Source organism: Dioscorea cayenensis, unplaced genomic scaffold, assembly GCF_009730915.1.
Source record: "Dioscorea cayenensis subsp. rotundata cultivar TDr96_F1 unplaced genomic scaffold, TDr96_F1_v2_PseudoChromosome.rev07_lg8_w22 25.fasta BLBR01000479.1, whole genome shotgun sequence".
Taxonomy (NCBI): Eukaryota; Viridiplantae; Streptophyta; class Magnoliopsida; order Dioscoreales; family Dioscoreaceae; genus Dioscorea; species Dioscorea cayenensis.
Window position 1 is genome coordinate 70076 of NW_024086870.1, and position 19116 is coordinate 89191.

General features: G+C 37.4%; 3 protein-coding genes across 3 annotated transcripts; all 3 read left to right on the plus strand.

Moving 5' to 3' along the window:
- The first annotated feature begins 673 nt into the window (after positions 1-673).
- LOC120254509 (systemin receptor SR160) lies at positions 674-4491 on the plus strand. Its single transcript, XM_039262598.1, has one exon. It carries the CDS (start codon positions 807-809, stop codon positions 4140-4142), a length of 3336 nt encoding a protein of 1111 aa, XP_039118532.1. The 5' UTR covers positions 674-806; the 3' UTR covers positions 4143-4491.
- A 10159-nt stretch (positions 4492-14650) lies between these two features.
- LOC120254504 (pentatricopeptide repeat-containing protein At2g13600-like) lies at positions 14651-16288 on the plus strand. Its single transcript, XM_039262592.1, has one exon. The coding sequence runs from the start codon at positions 14651-14653 to the stop codon at positions 16286-16288; it is 1638 nt and encodes a 545-aa protein (XP_039118526.1).
- Positions 16289-17739: 1451 nt separating this feature from the next.
- On the plus strand, positions 17740-18809 carry LOC120254500 (zinc finger A20 and AN1 domain-containing stress-associated protein 6-like). The gene has a single exon (XM_039262588.1). The coding sequence runs from the start codon at positions 18008-18010 to the stop codon at positions 18491-18493; it is 486 nt and encodes a 161-aa protein (XP_039118522.1). The 5' UTR covers positions 17740-18007; the 3' UTR covers positions 18494-18809.
- The last annotated feature ends 307 nt before the right edge of the window (positions 18810-19116 follow it).

Sequence of the window (19116 nt, forward strand, 5' to 3'; positions counted from 1 at the left end):
CCCTCGGGGGTTGCGGAAGAACGGGGACCAGATGCCACGTCATCAGGGATTTTTTTTGGCTATATTATGAACGCACGGGTGGTGCTTTATAGTTTCATAAAACCCCTTCTTTTTTTTTTCTTTTTCTTTCATTCTGGTCCTCATTTTCTTGACACATTCGGCTACGTAAAAAAAAAAAAACATTATCTGTAATAATAACATATAAATTTGGAAGTCTCGATGTCGAATAAGTTGAAGTTCTCAGAGGGTTCATTTGTAATTTTGAGAAAATCTAAGGATTTATTGGTACTTGAGGCTTTAAAATCAGATCTAACTGTAGATGAGGCGACGAAAACCACCCGCTAGATTCACCACTACTGTGCGATGACGTCATTTTGTCCCACTTAAATTTACCAAAATACTCTTTAACTCATGCGACTGAGTACTCAAATTATAGGGGTGTTTCTGGGTATGTCATCACATTACATCCAGTTTCTTGGCTGAATCGTTCGCTCCACCGTTGGATAAAAAACTCCAGCGATCTAGACCGTTGGATTTATGATTAATTAATAAATTTAATATAAAGTAAATAGTTTGGCCACATGTAGTGGGGCCCACTCCCAGCTGGAGCTTGTTATCGGAGCTCCACTTACTCTATCAAAACCCGACTCCGATAAATACCTTCCACTCCTCCTCACTACCAACCTTTTGGCTCTCTAGTCTCCCCCTTCTCTCTCTTTCTCTCTCTCTCTCTCTCTGTGACTGAGCTCGCTAATGGCCGCTGGTTCCAACGAACTCTAGAAACCCTAACCCTAAACCTAGCCGCCATGGACGTTCTTCTGATCCTCCTCGTCCTACTCCCTCTACAGCTAAGTTTCAGTGCTCTACAACCAGACATCAAGCTCTTGATCTCCTTCAAGAGCTCGCTCCCTAACCCTCAGACCCTCCCGACCTGGAGCTCCAATGGAGACCCTTGCGCTTCCTTCTCCGGTGTCACCTGCATCTCTGGCCGTGTTGCTGTCGTGGACCTCACCGGCGTCGCTCTCACCTCCGACTTCCACGCTGTCACCAGCTATCTTCTTGCGTTGGATAACCTCCAGAGCTTGTTCCTCAAGTCAACGAACCTCACCGGAACTCTCGCCGGCGGTCGCTGCAGCGGGGGCCAGCTCGCCGTACTGGATCTATCCGAGAATGGCCTGAAGAGCTCTCTCGCCGACCTGCTTTCTTTTGCTGCTTCCTGCTCGAGCTTAACGCTCCTGAATCTCTCCACCAACTTTATCACCGGCGGCGGGAAGGGCATCGCCGGCGCCGGCGCCGGTACTTCCTTCGAGACACTCGACCTCTCATTCAACCAAATCTCCGATGTGGAAGACCTGCATCAGCTTCTCTCGCTCCCCGGCATCCTGCGTCTCAACCTCACCGGCAACGGCCTTTCCGGCCAAATCCCGGCGATCACCAACGGCTCCTCTCTCCAGCATCTCGATCTCTCGTCGAACAATCTCTACGGTGAGATCGGTGCCGGAGTTTTCGCCGGCTGCCGGAGTCTTTTGTCCCTCAACCTTTCTTCCAACCACTTCACTGGTACGCTTCCCGCCGACCTCTCCTCTTGCTACTCTCTCACCTCTCTCAGCCTCTCTAATAACAACTTCTCCGGCGAGATCCCCGTCGAAACTCTAACCTCCCTGCCGGACCTCATAACCCTCGAGTTCGCCTTCAATAACCTCTCCGGCAAGCTCCCTGACACTCTCTCAAAGCTCACCAAGCTCGAGCTCCTCGATCTCAGCTCCAATGGCTTCTTTGGTTCCATCCCCTCCGGCCTTTGCCAGTCCCCGGCGACCAGCTTGAGAGAGCTGTACCTCCAGAACAACATCTTCACTGGCCTCGTCCCTCCATCCCTAAGCAACTGCTCCATGCTTGTCTCTCTCGATCTCAGCTTCAACTATCTCCACGGTGCCATCCCGGCATCTCTGGGCTCATTATCTCGCCTGCGGGACCTGATCATGTGGCAGAACCTCCTCTCCGGCGAGATCCCCAGCGAGCTCACCCTCGCCCAGAGCTTAGAGAACCTCATCCTTGACAACAATGGCCTCCAGGGTACCATCCCTGAAGGTCTCGTGAACTGCTCCAACTTGAACTGGATCTCCCTCTCAAGCAACAAGCTAAGCGGCCCGATCCCTTCGTGGCTCGGTCGTCTCTCCAACCTTGCCATTCTCAAGCTGGGCAACAACTCTTTCTCCGGTCCGATCCCGCCGGAGCTTGGAGATTGCAAGAGCTTGATCTGGCTTGACCTCAACAGCAACTCCTTGAACGGCACCATTCCGGCCACTCTCTCCAAGCAGTCCGGCAACATCGCCGTCGGTCTGGTGACCGGAAAGCGATACGTTTATCTCAAGAACGATGGTAGCACTGAGTGCCATGGCGCCGGCAACCTCCTGGAGTTTGCCGGCATTCGCCCTGACCAACTCAGCCGTCTCCCCAGCCGTCGGTTTTGCAACTTCACAAGGGTCTACATGGGCAACACTCGCTACACCTTCAAAAACAATGGCTCCATGATCTTCCTGGATCTCTCCTACAACCAGCTCTCCGGCGAAATCCCCAGGCCACTCGGTTCCATGTACTATCTCATGATCCTCAACCTCGGCCACAACTTGCTCTCCGGCAGCATCCCTCCGGCCTTAGGCGGGTTGCGTTACGTTGCCGTGCTTGACCTCTCCCATAACTTGCTTGAAGGCCCCATCCCTAGTACGTTCTCTGGTCTCGCCATGCTCTCTGAGATCGATCTTTCAAATAACCAGCTCAATGGCTCCATCCCTCAGCTTGGCCAGCTCGCCACATTCCCTCGGTACCGGTATGAGAACAACTCTGGTCTCTGTGGCTTCCCCTTGCCTTCTTGTGACGATGGGCCGAGTAGTGGGGACAACGGCCAGCGCCGCAAGTCTCACCGATGGCAGGCCTCTCTTGCTGGCAGCATTGCCATGGGATTGCTCTTCTCTTTGTTCTGTATTCTTGGACTGATCCTCGTTTTCTTTGAGAGCAAGAAGAGAAGACAGAGGAGGAAAGATATCAGCAATGTCAGCACCCGGGATGTCGATAGTCGCTCACATTCTGGCACCGCTACCACTGCCTGGAAACTTACCGCCACCAAGGATGCCATGAACATTAATCTCTCCACCTTTGACAAGCCTCTTCGAAAGCTCACCTTTGCTGATCTCCTTGAAGCCACCAATGGCTTCCACAATGATAGCCTCATTGGTTCCGGTGGCTTTGGAGATGTCTACAAAGCTCAGCTTAAAGATGGCAGTGTGGTTGCCATCAAGAAACTCATTCACATCAGTGGTCAGGGTGATAGGGAGTTCACAGCAGAGATGGAAACCATTGGAAAGATTAAGCATCGCAATCTTGTTCCATTGCTTGGTTACTGCAGGGTTGGTGAAGAGCGTCTATTAGTTTATGAATACATGAAGTATGGAAGCTTAGAAGATGTTCTCCGGGACCGAAGAAGAGCAGGAATCAAGTTAAACTGGGCTGCGAGGAGGAAAATCGCCATTGGTGCGGCCAGAGGTCTTGCATTCCTCCACCACAACTGCTTCCCTCATATAATTCACAGGGATATGAAGTCGAGCAATGTGCTCCTTGATGACAATCTTGAAGCCAGGGTCTCTGATTTTGGTATGGCGAGGATGATGAATGCAGTGGACACTCACCTTAGTGTATCTACTCTCGCTGGCACACCCGGCTATGTCCCGCCGGAGTACTACCAGAGTTTCCGATGCACAACCAAAGGTGATGTTTACAGTTATGGAGTTGTTCTGCTGGAGCTTCTCACAGGGAAGCAACCAACTGACTCATCGGATTTTGGGGACAACAACTTGGTAGGGTGGGTGAAACAACACTCCAAGCTGAGAATAATTGATGTGTTTGATCCTGAACTCCTCAAGGAGGATCCATCTCTGGAGTTGGAGCTCCTGGAACATCTAAAAATTGCATGTTCATGCTTAGATGACAGGCCTATGCGCAGACCCACAATGCTCAAGGTCATGGCAATGTTCAAGGAGATTCAAGCTGGTTCCACAGTTGATTCCACGCCTTCGGCCACCACCACTGAAGGCACCACAACCTTCACAGTGGTGGACATGAAGATGAATGGAGGGTTAAAAGTTTGAAATTGCTAACAATGTGGGATGAAGAAGATGATGATTGTAATGATGATGATGATGATGATGATTGCTATTCTTTTTCACAGGGACGAGACCACGCCATTGATCCAGAGCTCTTCCTTCTTCCACGGTACAACAAGAAAATTTTCTCCAGTTCTAGTTTTATCAATGAATGTATTATATTTCCTTTATATAAATCCCCAGCTATTTTCCATACATGCACCTTAGTAAGAGGAGAGTTGTTGCTGCTACTAGTGCTACTACTACTACTGCTACTGCCACTACTACCTTATCTGTTTGTACATACAAACTGTTGCAATAACTTGGTTTTTGGTTATTTAATCTCACTTTTTTCTTTGCTGTTTTTCTCATCATACCAAAACAACAAAACAAAGCATCTAGCTTAGCTAGCTCCAGACTTTGCCATTGGTATCAGTCACAGCATATATATTATGATCACTGATCTGGCTCTGGTTTGGTTCTGATTGCTTGCACGAGTAGTAGAAAGCCACGTACAGTGAAAACCCCTCAATTCCAGGCTATTGAAGTTATCCAGGTACACATTATTATAGCTTTCTTGAGCTACTCACTAGTCAAAGGTTCCCCCATTCTCTTGTCATCTTTCTGCATATCTTATTCCTGTGCCACATGATCCTGCTTCCCATCTCTTTTAAATATATATATATATATATAATATCTTTTGCCACAGATCTTAGCTTTATTTAAATATTGAGGTACAGATTACTCTATAACTTAATTTATTAGTTGATGGCACACTTTTATATATGGTTTATTTTTGGATCCAAAGTTAGATGAATCACAGAAATAAATTAGGTCAAGTGGGTAATTAAATTCAAGTACTAAAGTACTCTACTTTTTTTTAAGTGGTGCCACAAAAGAGACTTAAATGTGTATAGTTTATGGCTTAATTAGCAAGTCAATCAGTCAAAAGGAGTATAATTATGGTATAATTATGTCTTGATTAAGAAGGATAATGGAGTTGGTGATGTTGCAATGAGATGAAGGGTGGGTCACACACACACTAGACCATATATATATATAGTGAATGAAACATGGCCACTAGCAAGAGTTCTTTTCTTTTCTTTTTTTCTTTGTTTCTTTGTTTCTTCTCTAATGTTGTGGATATAAAGAGTGAGTGGGATAATAATGGGAATTCCAATGTAGCAAGATGGCAACTCATTAGGGCATCATGGAAATGTTTCTTGTGTTCAAAAGGCTTCCCATTATTGGGTGTGGTTGGAGAGAAACCAAGTACATGTTATTATTCATAATATTTCATTTGTTTTTTGGAAAATTAATTTTTGTATCTTCTTTAATAAATCTTTCAAAGATTTTGATATATGTACATATTATATAGAAGAATATTCTTTGTATAGGAAAAATTTTGAATTTGAATTTAATTTTTTTTAAAGTACATATATGTGCAGAAAGATCTTTTTATTTTATATGGTCTAAAAGATGGTTAGAGAGAAAAAAAAAAAATATGTAAAGAAAAAAACAGAGAATGGAATAGGAGAGGAAAAGGAAATGGGGGGATTGATGGAGATGGGATGGGTTTGTGGTTGGAAAAGAGGCATCCATGCATAGCTTTCATTGTGCTCGTGTGGGATGACACGTGGGCCTCACTAATTACGTGGGTTTAGGGTTTTGCCCCCTTCTCCCCACACCACCTTCTTCAATTTGGACAACTCCATGTCACCCTCCTCCCCCTTATCCCCCCTCTCTCTCTCTCTTCTCATTCCTTATCTTTTTTCTCTCTTTCTTTCTTTTCCTTTTTCTTTTATAACAATAATATACATATATAATATGATTATTTTATACCTATATACATGCATATATACTATTCTTTATCAACCAATCATTTGTCTTTGATTCTCATGAACAGTCAATCTAGTAATAAATATATTAAGTTATATGCTTTACTTAGTATTTCATGCATCTTTCTCCATCTAGTTGTAATTTTGGTAAATTTTGTGATCAATAATTGATGGAAGTTATTATGGATGATATGATATGCAGTTCCTACTAAATTTCTGATAGAGTGTGTGTGTATATATATGGCAGCAATTCTTATTTCATAGAAAAAAAGAAAAAAATATATTTTTTTTCCTTTCTATTTTTGAGAATTTACATATATCCGAAAATGCATCAGGATGTATGCACTCCCATAATTTATACTTTACATGTATATTTTTTTTATAAAATTTTAATTTTTCCATATATTCATTTTTTAGACACATAATTAAATGGGTTAATTGGTTTTAGTTATATATAACAGTTGTGATTGATTCAATCATTGTGCAAATTTGATTGGACAGTTTAGATCAAATTGTTATGCATCTTTTTTTACTGTGCCATTTTATCAAATGGTTTTAATTTATTATTTTTCATAAGTACAGTAACATAAATGAAAAATATGATTATAATCGTTGGTTGGATGAAAATCTAACAATTGAAACCAAAGGTCATTAGTTGAAATCTACATTTGTGCGTGAATAACACACCCTTTTTATATATAATTTTGTATTTTTATAAAAGTATATCTGCAGTTTTTCTTTATAAACAACAAAAATCAAGTGGAAATGTTAACATCCTACCAAACATCTTAAATGCAATCACTCTCAAGTCTCAACAACAAATGATGCACGTCTCATTGCATGCCTTCTTTGAATTCATCTTTGTTTTTTCTATGAACATCATTTATTCCTTTTTTTGCATACATTAATAAAGTATTTTTTTTATAAAATTAAATCTTTAGAAGCAAATAATATTCATGTATTATGCACAAGGATTTTTAATAAAACTACTATTTAATTAGAACATTTTCTTAAACTCTATCTAAATTTATTCTTTAGATTTCGCATCATTAATTTTTTTATGAAAAAAAAATGATTAAACATTCATTTTACATAATAAAAAAAAAGTTTCACAATTTGAAAATAAAACACCAACTTTTTCCACATAATTTCCATCTTCCACTTTGGAATTCAAGTTACTTTTGTATTAAAAGCTCTCCCTTTCTATCTTTTTCCATCTCTTTCAATATTCTTACAACAATGTGAATAATCAATAAACCAAACCAATGTTTATTAAAGTGAAATAATTAATAGATAAATAAATGAGTGCATGAATTAATGCAGATAGAAGAGAGGGACATGCATTAGAGTACATGAAGCTCAGAAGAAGATGAAGAAATAAGCTTCAATATTATAAACTAAACTTAAAAATAAAAAAAATAAAAAACACTTGGTTAATTGTTTCTATTCTTCACATTAATTAAGTACATGTGTACGATTGCATGGTATACACGTGTGATACAGACACAAGGGTTGTTGTGCATGCACGTGCGACCATATATTATCACTACTTAATACTTATGAAGATGACACTGGACTAGTACATGCTATATATATTTATATTTAATTATATTAATTTTTTTATTAATCTATTAATGTATTATTGTTGGCTGATTAATGAAAGAAGGAAGAAGGTTCATTAGGGGTAGGAATCATGGCTATTAATTTTATTTTAAAGTTCACATGACATAGCTATTCTTATAATATTTTGATAAAATAAATTGGATCCTTATAAAACTATATATATATATATATAGAAAGAAACAAAATTTTGAAAAAGAATGAGAAGTTGATGTCAAAGAAACAGTGCTAATAAGAGGGAGAAAAAAAATAAAGAGAAAGATGAGAGGTTTTGTCTTTGATGTTGTGATTAATTAATTGAAAGAAAAGAACATGTGGAGATCCAGCAATGGAAATTAAGACTAGTCATGAACCTAAATGGGTCCACTGTCTTTGCATTCAAGACAAGATCTTTGTGGGTTGGACTCAGTTGGCTTGACAGACTAGCTAGTATGTGTGTGTGTGTGTGTGTGTGTGGGTTCTATATATTGGAAATGGGACTCACTTTCATATATTTATATATTCATATATATAGATATATACATTTCATCATATTATTAATTGTGAGTAATGATGCCTGGCTATTAATTGTTTGTTTTTCATCATTTTCTTGTCTTTTCTTTCTAGTTGTTAAGGTTTGATCATTATTATTATTATTATTTTATATATGTATGCAATGCATGCAAAGTACTTTATTTATTAATTTATTAACTAATGTTACCATGAATAAGATTTGAAATGGCAAGTTGATAATTAATTAAGTTAACAAAGAGAAAAAGTTGCATATGTTGTGAAGGTGCATGCACAAGAAATTAACAAAAAGGTTTGGTCTAATGCTTTGCTTTTCTTTGAATCAAAGGACCAAAAGAATCATAAGCACTATATATATATAAACAAGCAAATAGAAAAAGAAAGATGAGTGCATTGAGTGGAGGGAATTAATATTAGAGGTTCATGGAAGTGCATGTGATTAACTTAGTTAATAAGATATATAAGTCTGTGTGGTTTGTATATATATATATATTCAAAGCATGAGAGACAAAGAAACATGGAGGAGACATGGAGGAGGCTTTTTATTTCTTTATTTTTCTCTTCTTTGTTTAGTTGGGAGACAAGGGAGCGCTCTTTCAGGCTCAACCTTCTTTCTCCAACATATGCTTCTTTTACTCTCACATATATATATATATATATATACATATACATATGCATATGCATAGAGATATTAGTTTCAAGCTTGGTTTTCAGACTATAATAATGTGTATGTGTGTGTATTTTAAGTCATTAGTGTGTGTGTGTGTGTGTGTGTGTGTGTGTGTGTGTGTGTGTGAAAGAGAGAGAGGGAGAGATATGATCATGTTCATAAGGTACTATTATGAGGTTCTAACTTCTATCAAGAGAGAAAGTGAGTGATTTCAAAGTATTGTTCATGACTATGCATAGATATCCATGCATGCATGTGTGTGTGTGGTCATAAAAATAAATAAATAAAAAATAAAATAAACTTTGATTTATGAGTACAATAGATAGTTTTATTTGTTCAAAGAGAGAGGGAGTTTTCAAGGTTTGGCTTATGAGTATAAATATTCTCCTTTTGTTGTTATCAATGAAAGAAAGAGTGTGTGCTTGTGTGTTTGTGGTTTCATGCCTTTAGTTTATGAGTCCATATATCTATCTTTTCTGATTTTTAATATATATATATATATATATATTTGAGAGAGAGAGAGGACTTTTTTGGGTGAAGTGTGGATCAAGCTTTGGTTTATGAGCATGTAATTGTTTATTAAATAAGAGACATGAGAAAAGTTCAATTCTTAAAGAACACATTTGCTTATTTAAGATTACTAGTGAGAGAGATTCAAACAAGATAACACTGGCAAAAGCTAGCAAGATTCTATTATATATATATTATTTTTCTTGATGCTTGTTCCCTGTTTGCTCTCTATATATATATTTTTTTCCTTTTACTTTCTTGATGCTTAAATCTATTGATTAATTAAAAAATAATAATTAATTTCTTTTTGTCAAATATAATACAATCCTCATCATATTCAAATTTTGAATTTTCAAAACCTTGCCATTTACTATTATTTTTAATGGTTTTTTTTTTTAATTGTGAAATCCTCAAGTGAAAACTCATAAAAAAAGAATATTTCTCACAAATAAATGGAAATGTGATCAATGTGATTATGTATAACATGAAAATAACAAGAATATAGAAAGGAACATGTCATGTGGTGTACCAACCATAAGAGAAAGAAAGAGAAATAAGTTAAGTAACAAAGAAAGAAAGAAAGAAAGATGTACATATTCATCCATTGAAATCCATCCATCCTATTCATCCATTCAATCCCTATCCATTAATAAGAAGGTGCATGTTCTCATCTTTGCACTATTGTCCACTTCCAACAACCACCTTCACCCCACCACCACATGCCCTTAATTCTTTCACTATTCCTCTCCTTCTCAAAAATCCAATTCAATTCAATTCAATTCAATTCAATTTATTTGATTTGAATTCAACATTAAATCACATCCCGAATACGTATACGATAACATAAATTATATGTACCGAGTTGTTATTTCTGTTATATGCAAGTACAAAAAAGTCGGGGAGTTATTTTCGAGTTCTATACAAATACGAAAAAAAAAAAGAAATGTACAGAGTGGTATATCCAACCAACTTTGAATGTACATCAATTTAAAGAACAAGTTTTGAAACAACATCACATTGACCAACAACCACCGACACCATGCATGCATGGCACCTTCACTTTCTTTCACCATTAATTGAGAACACGAGTGCTGTTAATTAATTATCATATACACTAGGTACAACAACTAAAAATGCTAGATATGAAGCTCATTCTCATTCAATATATATAAATATATATATATATATATTGATTGAAGGATATGAAAATAATAATTGGAAAGATTTAATGGTAGTTAAGAAGTGATATGTCTTCTTCATTTATGGATATAAACAGGATGCTTACCAGAGTGATAGACTGTAACAAGCACATTGATGGTGTCATAGAGGTAGAGCTATTTAAAACTGATGAGATTCAACCACTGGCATGAATTGTGAATGAAGAAAGCAACCAAATTATGTACTGTAGCACATTGATGATTGCTGAATACCTGCAGAAATTTTGGATGATCAGTTTATGACTTTTCTTTCAGGAAATGATTGTGTGCAAGATTGCTTTGTGTGACATTTGATCAACCTGAGTTTTTCCGGGCCGGGGGCCGGGGGCCGGGCCCAACGTCTGCCTGCGTATCGGACAATTTCTGACATGGGTTGAGCCGGTTTATAATTCTGACAGTACAGAAACTTTTGATGAGTTGTTATTGGCCTCATATTGGGAATGGCAGATGCATTAATCAAAATTTTCCTTTCGCTTTTTACCTTTTGAAGGAACCTGAAAAAACCCATCATTGAGATTCTTTGAGAACAGAATTGCAAGCCTTTGAGTTCTGCTGATAGGCCTACAATCAAACAAGAAATCAATCAATGTTGTTAGTTCTTATCATTTGATTGACAAAACAATAAAAGCAATGCAGATTCAAACATTTGCATGTTTTCAACTTTCAGTAAAATTTCAGAAAAACTAAAACAGAATTATAAGGAGTGTGTACTTATGAATTATTAGCATTTTAAGCATTCAAACACTCTATGATTATTCTAAGCAAATATGCACTGTAGCTCTAAGGCTTGAAGGGATAAGAAACAATTGATGCACCAAAGTCCATGTTAATGGCAATGAGTGTATCACAATCTATCAAGATGACAAGACAGATGTGACTCAGAATGAGAGTGCAGAAATAACTCCTGTCATTCAATGGAATGCTCATCTAGGAAAAAGAACTGCTTGCATGACCACAGAAGCATTAGAAAGGCGGGAGACAGCGAATATTTCCGCATTTGTGACATTTGTCCAGCAGCCATTTAATCCAACATCGATAGGTGAAGGAAGCTTCACTCTTGCTTCTTTTGCTTGTCCTTTAGGATCTCCCGTTGAATTGTCATCTCATTAGAAATGCAAACACATGAGCTACAGTGGATGCATCAAAATCAAAACATGATTCTCATTTTTTCTTTTTAATGCTTATCCACATATTCCCTCATGCCAGTCCTCACAATCAAGCACTTTCAAAGTGTTGTTGGCCTGAATATTGAGCTTACTCTACATCCTCAGAAACCAGGATTTATCTCTCATTGTAAATCCAATTGATCTTCTCTTGTGTATATACCAATCATTGCAAATCAAAGCAATCTTAGAAAAAGGTTTGCTTATAAGCAGGCCTTCACCTTTCATGTGGTGATAGAGGAGGCAGACACTATGTTAAAATTATGTAAAATGCCCTGTGAATGTTATTCACAAATGTGATTATGTAAAAATAATACACTCGATGTACAGCATTATGTTTCTCTTTCAAGAGAACAACCATTCAATGGTGTAAACAAATCATGTCAAGATACTCCGCACCCGATGATGAGATTCAAAACTCTCCCTTAATACACTAACAGCCAAAATCTCCACAAAGTCATTCACCATGAAAATTTTACCTCATAAAACCAACATATAGGTTTAAGAATTCTTCTCACACATGTACTGTAATAAGATGGCATTGTCTCACAGACATATGAGTGAAACTGAGAAAGCAGGTTAAGTAAGTGGAACAAGAGCAGCCAGGTGAGTTTAAAGATAAAGAACTAGGATTTGTTAGGAAAAGATGTACAAATATCAAACTAAGAAAATAAATATTAAATAAACCTCAAGTATTAGTATTGCCATTTCATAATGGAAAATTTGCTTGTTGATACTGTCATTTGAAACTAGTGTTCATACTTCATGATATTGATAAAGCATTTATCAGTCACATTGACACATTAATCTCCAAAAATTCATATAGCCGCCTAAAACAAGGATTAGTTAGGGAAACCATGTCCACAAAATCAGAGGATTATCTCCATTATCAAATCCTGTTATTGATAACACAGCAGTTCATATTGACATTTAAAGCATGATTCTCTCTGAAGGGTAATGCTTAGTTTTGCATAATATTCACTCAGAAATTCTATAAATTATCACCCTTTTGTAAAAATTTTGTAAAGTCACCAGCGGTTTTACTTGCATTAACTGTCATTTCTTACTTCAAAAGACATGAATGCAATTGTAGACCTACTACCAGAAGCACTAAAACAACTGTCTTCTATGAGTTGATATTGGCCAGAACAAACAAAAGAAAAAAAATGAAAAGGAGACTACTTGAAAAATAGATCTCTTGGAGACATTCAGCCTCCCTCTGAACAGCTTTGTCAGTTATTCTCCTCAAAGAACCTCACTAGGAGTTACAGCAAGCGCACTACCAGCTCTTGAGCTCTCTTAAATTCTGTGTTATACTCTGAAAAGGGCGAACTATAACAGACGGAAAGGGGGAGCCAATAATGGCTCTAGTGGCAAATTTCATTACAAAAGTCACTCACATTCGAGAACAACTTTCTGAGGATTCATTCAATGACATTAGATCAGGAATTATAATTTCTTTATCTTACCAAAAACTCTGAGTCAATGCCAGACAAGAACTCTAAAACTATTAATGTTCAATATTGAAATCAAAGAATTATTATCCAAGATATTAAAGAGTTTTGGACTAAAAGAAGGTTAAAACATGTCCTTCAACTCTGCTTGCAGCATAGTTAATATAATCAATAAGCAATCCCTTGAATTGATGCCTTTAATTCAGACAATACGCAGCCTAAAATAGTTTTTTAGTGATAGAATTTTGAGACATGCAGATCATTCTTAAAGTAACTTTACAATCTTCACAAGGTGTTAGTATTCAAGCCTCAAGTCTTTGATACACTCATTCTACTGTCATGACAAACAAGAACTAATAAAATTCCAAAAGCTGATTCATATAGAACAGCAAGAGAAAAATATATATATATTTTGCCACACAAACAAGAACTATATGAGCTTGGTACTTTGACCATAGCACAGAGAGTCAATGACTCACCTTAAAGTTACCGAAATCCCACAAAAATTTAGGCATCACAGAAACATTAAGCAAAGGAATACTAAGAAATATTCTTACATATATTTAGCAAGTGAAACTCAAACAAAGACCACCCTGCACTCAGTAAAGCTTATGAAAAAAATCTCTAAGAGCTAGTGAACAGCTTCCAATAATGCTTTCCTACCTGGATTACTAATAAAATCAACAAAAAGATTCAATCTTTTGTTTAATAATCATCATAAATGTGCATAAAAATTAGAAAGCACAAATCTTTAAATAGATGGTACCTCCACTACCACAAAAAGGATAAACCCAAGGCCCATCTGTGCTCGTTTGATAGAAAAACAAATAGTATTCTCATCAATGACCATGATATTAATCAAAAGATCAAACCACTAAATGACAAAACAGAAACAATTTTCTTCTTATTAATGATCATGGTAATGATGCATAAAAACAATAAACACAAACACAATATATTTAATATCCCACTTATTTGAAGGAATCAAACAATCGCCAAGTATAATCAAAGCGAATATGAAAAGCTTCGTGAGTGCTAACTCACAGAGATTAGCAACGCAGAGGTCGTGGATCGTAGCATCCGCCACTGCGGCGCCGATGAAGAAAGGGCGACAAGACTGCGACGACAAGAGCGCAAATGTCTCATTAGCATTAGAAGAAGAAGAACAAACGAGGGGTGTTTTGTAGAACAATATTAAGAGTGGTGTTTTTACAAAAAATTAAAAAATAAAAAATAATAATTATTATACAATTCAAATAACAATCTTTTGTATATTAATGAAAACCAAACAATTTCATCAATTTTTTTCATACAAAATCAGAATTGAATTTATACGCCCATTAAATATTAATATTAAAATTGATTTTCTTCACTCAGTTGAGAGTATATATATGTAAATATTAATATTTTGTGGGGACTTGTATTTAATTATGTTTTTTCTTAGGGGTATATGTGCAAGCTTTTTATGGATATAATGTAAAACTCGTGCTCGAAGGCCATGGTGAAGAACACTATCAGAGATCAAATGCTGCATGGGCTCTCGCCATGGATCCACGCTCAAACTCGCAAACCTCTTCTCCAACGCCTCCAAAAGAGAACCCTCGCCATTGCTCGCCGTGTCTCTCACAAAGCGCATCACGGAGCTTGGTAGACATGGCCAAGTGGACAGAGCCCATCACCTGTTCGTCCAAATGCCGCAGAGAACCCAAGTCTCCTGGAATGCCATGCTCTCCATCCTCATTGACTCCGGACGGTTAGCTTCCGCACTTGAACTATTTGATGAAATGCCTAAGAAGAATTCAACTTCATATACATCCATGATCACCGGCCTTTCGAGAGCCGGCTTCGTCTCGAGAGCATGGCAACTCTTTGATACCATCCCGCTATCTGTTCAGAATGTGTTCTCTTGGACATCCATGATTACTTGTTATGCTTACAATAGTGAGCCTTTGCAAGCCTTAATTTTTTTTGCAAGATGCTATGCGGAGTTTTTCGAGCTAAAGATTTTGCCCAATTCGCACACTTTTAGTGTTTTGCTCAAGTCATGTGTGTCTATCCAATCTCTGCATGCAGCAATGCAAGTCCAGACTTTGTCAGTAAAGGTTCTTGAGGAGGACTCTGAAAGTTCGACCTTTGTGCAGAACTCTCTGATCGATGTGCATGCCAAATTAGGCAATTTGGTTGATGCCGAAAAAGTGTTTGATAGGATGAAATTCAAGGATCTTGGTTCCTGGAATACGATAATGGATGCATACACTCATCACTTGTTGGTCAACAAAGCTTTAAGTGTCTTTAACAGCATGACATCGAAGGACACTCTTTCGTGGAACATTATAATGGCTGGGTTATCGAACAATCACCGCGCTGAAGAAGCTCTGAAGCTCTTCATCTGCTTATTAAGGTCGGAAGATGATTCAATGCCTAATGCATCAACATATACTATCATCCTAACTGCTACTACTACCATGACAATGCTGGAATTCGGAAAACAAGTTCATGCAAGCACTGTAAAAATTGGCTTGTATAATAGCAACGTCTTTGTATGCAACTCTTTGCTTAGTATGTATTCAAACTGCGGCATTGTAGAATTAACCGAACGAGTGTTCAAGGAGATGCATCACAAGGACATTGTCTCATGGAATTCAGTGATACAAGGACTGGGGCAGAATGGATGCAGCAAAAGAGCTTTGGAGATTGCTGAACAAGCATTATCTGCTAACAAATTCAATCACAATACTTTTACTGCAATTCTGACGAGTTGCAGCCATGGAGGGTTGGTTGATGAGGGATTGAAATACTTCAACTCAATGAGTGAAATCTATGGAATTGAACAGGGATTGGATCAATATGTTTGTATGGTTGACATGCTTGGGAGAGCTGGAAAGGTGGAAATAGCACTGGAAATGCTCTGTAAAATGCCTTTCAGAGCAAACAGTGTTGCATGGGAAACACTTCTGAGTGCTTGTGTGATTCATGGTAATGTGAATGTTGGAAGAATTGCAGCAAAAGAACTTGAAATTTTGAAACCTGGTAATGCTAGAAGTTATTATGCATTGGCAAGTGTTTATCAGAAAGCAGGCAAAGCAGAGGAATCAAAGAGAGTTCTTGATTTGATTTGGAACAAGGAGTTGAGGAAAAACTCTGGTTTTTCTTGGGTTGTTGAGGCATGAGAATTATGATCACTTGTGCTTGAGTTTTGTGATTTATTATTATAACTTTTGTTGTAATTTGGTTATACTTATTAGAAATTCATTGCCATTTATGGCAGAAACCCACTGTGTGTGTATGTGTTTTTTTTAATAGTTTACACTCTTGCGTTAAGGAAGATGTTTTTTTTAATAGAATCTGTCATTTATATTAATTTTAAAAAATTTTATGATTTTACTTCATGCAGCAAAGAACTATTCAAAGTTCAAACTATAACTTTAATATACTTTACCATAAAAAAAAATTTCTAAAAGCTTGTTTAATGAACAAGATATGAACGTATAGGACTTAAGGACTGAATATAAGTATGAAAAACTCATTCCCTAAAAAGACTGAATATAAGTATGAAAAACTCATTCCCTATGTTGGGTTATTATAAAAAATAATTTTATAGATTAACATACAATTTATATCATATCCTAACATTATTTGATTCGCTTCAAAAGTAAAATATGATAACAAAAACTATTTAATAGCTTATATAGTACGTAAAATACATATATTTGTTAATTTTTAAAAATTTTAAAATAAAAAAATTTAATATTACATTTCTCTCCTATGTCAAATTCAGATGTGACTTACCCACATTCTAAAAAAAATAACAAAATAAAATTAAGAAAAAAACATAAATATGCATATATATATATATATATATATATATATATATAAGGTTGCAACGTTCGTATCAACCGTTCGATTTTAATCGAACGGTTCAGCACTACCATGTGAACAGTATCTCTGTACATTATTTTTATAAGCACAGTGAAAAGTGGGATGTATAGTATTTTAATCTAAACCATCCAATCAATCTCAGCACAGTAACTAAAACAATCTCAACCGTCCAATACCGTTTCTACAAACCCAAAAACCAAAAACTAAACCCAAACTAAACTAATCAACCCACCCCTAAACCATAATTTCGTCTCACTCCTGCGGACGAACATCCCATGGATTCTGTTGAGCTTTCATGGAATATGTCAAAGTTAGGTGAAGAAATGTGAAAACTTATAATCCTTTAAATAGCGTAAAATTTACGCAAGATATATATATATATATATATATATATATATATATATATATATGAGGGAAAAAACAAAGCCTTTTTTTTTTAGAATAAATTTGTTACTTTAGTAAAAAAGAATCAAAATACCTTTTCAAAATCAAAAATAAAAATAAAACTATAATGGTGTCAAAGCCGGTGACAGTAACACCGGCTATCTCTTTCTACATAATTCCCGTTGCTTGCCGTCTCATCTTGCGGCCCGGGCAGCTGCCCGTTGCCCCAAGCCCATCCCAAAACGTAAGCCCCAGCATCATCTCCTATTATTAACCGTCCGATCTGATACGTGTCACTTAATCCACGTCCCATAGTAAAGATACTATTATATCTCTGTATATATATAAATATATATTTCAACACTACATAAAAAATATCTCCGTCGAACTCTTTGGTCGGCTTCACACCATCGGGGATTGGAAATTGGGGATTTAGGGTTCCAGTTCTACGATTCGCCCTCAATTCCGATCGATTCTTGCGAGAATTATCTCGAAATGATCGGATTTGATGGTCAGGAGCATGTTTTTAGTCGATTAGCGTTTGATTCCGACGATTGATTTCGAGATCGGTAGAGGTATTGAGAGGGAGTTCTTCAGTCGCTGGAGGTTAGGGTTTCTTGTCGGAGATGGAGCAGGAGAGCCAGAAGAGAGATGTTGAGGAGACGGAGTTCCAGGCACCGAGCATGCCCATCAGCTGCGCGAACAAGTGTGGCTTCTTCGGTAATCCGGCGACGAACAACCTATGTTCCAAGTGCTATAAAGATGCCTTCTTGACCAAAACCATGGCGTCGATCGAGACCCTGATGGCATCTCCAGCCGCAGAGCCTGAGAAGACCGACGAGATACCGGATACGGATGATAAAGTTGAGAGCTTTGAAGGGAGTTCGGTGGGAGAGGCGAGTGGTTCGGCGAAGAAGCCGGGGAACCGGTGTGGCTTTTGCAGCAAGAAGGTGGGGCTGATGGGGTTCAAGTGCCGCTGCGGCGATTTGTTCTGCTCCTCCCACCGCTACTCGGATAAGCACAATTGCGTCTTTGATTACAGGGGCGCTGGCCGGGAAGCTATCGCGAAGGCAAACCCTGTGGTGAAGGCCGACAAAGTGGAGAAGATTTGATGCATGGTTTCTGAATAAACTTGGTATGTGATTGCAAACTTCATTGCATTGACATTGGTATTGGTATTGGTATTGGCATTGCCATTGGCATTGGCGTTGGCATTGGAAATGATGATGATTTATGGGAATAATTTCGTAGCTGTTTATGCGCTTGCTTTGATTGGATTTGTGCTGGGCTTATTATTGTACAGGTTGACTGTTGTTTAGAATTTTCGGTGTTGGAGTTCTTCCTTATCTTGTATTGCAATATGCATTGTCTGCTGTACTTTGGCTCTATTAATTAAATTATTGTTATATACTGCTGCTTTGATTCTTATTCTCGCCTTTGTATGTAGATGATTTGTTGAAAATAGTGGCTGTGCTATGATATGCTTTTATCTATTTTGTATCAATGTGTGTTTAAGTTTCTTAGTTATGTCTGGTTGTTTATGTGAAGAGATTACAGTTGTTCCTTTGTTTGCAATTTGTGGCTATCTAAATATGCATTTCATAGTATTCGATAACAATGCTACAGATAGAAAATGGAACTTGATGCAATCTGCCTTTTTGGGTTTTGGGATTTGGCAAAGGTTGTAGAGATTTAACACAGTTCATTCTTTGTTTTGGAATGATGCATTGAATGA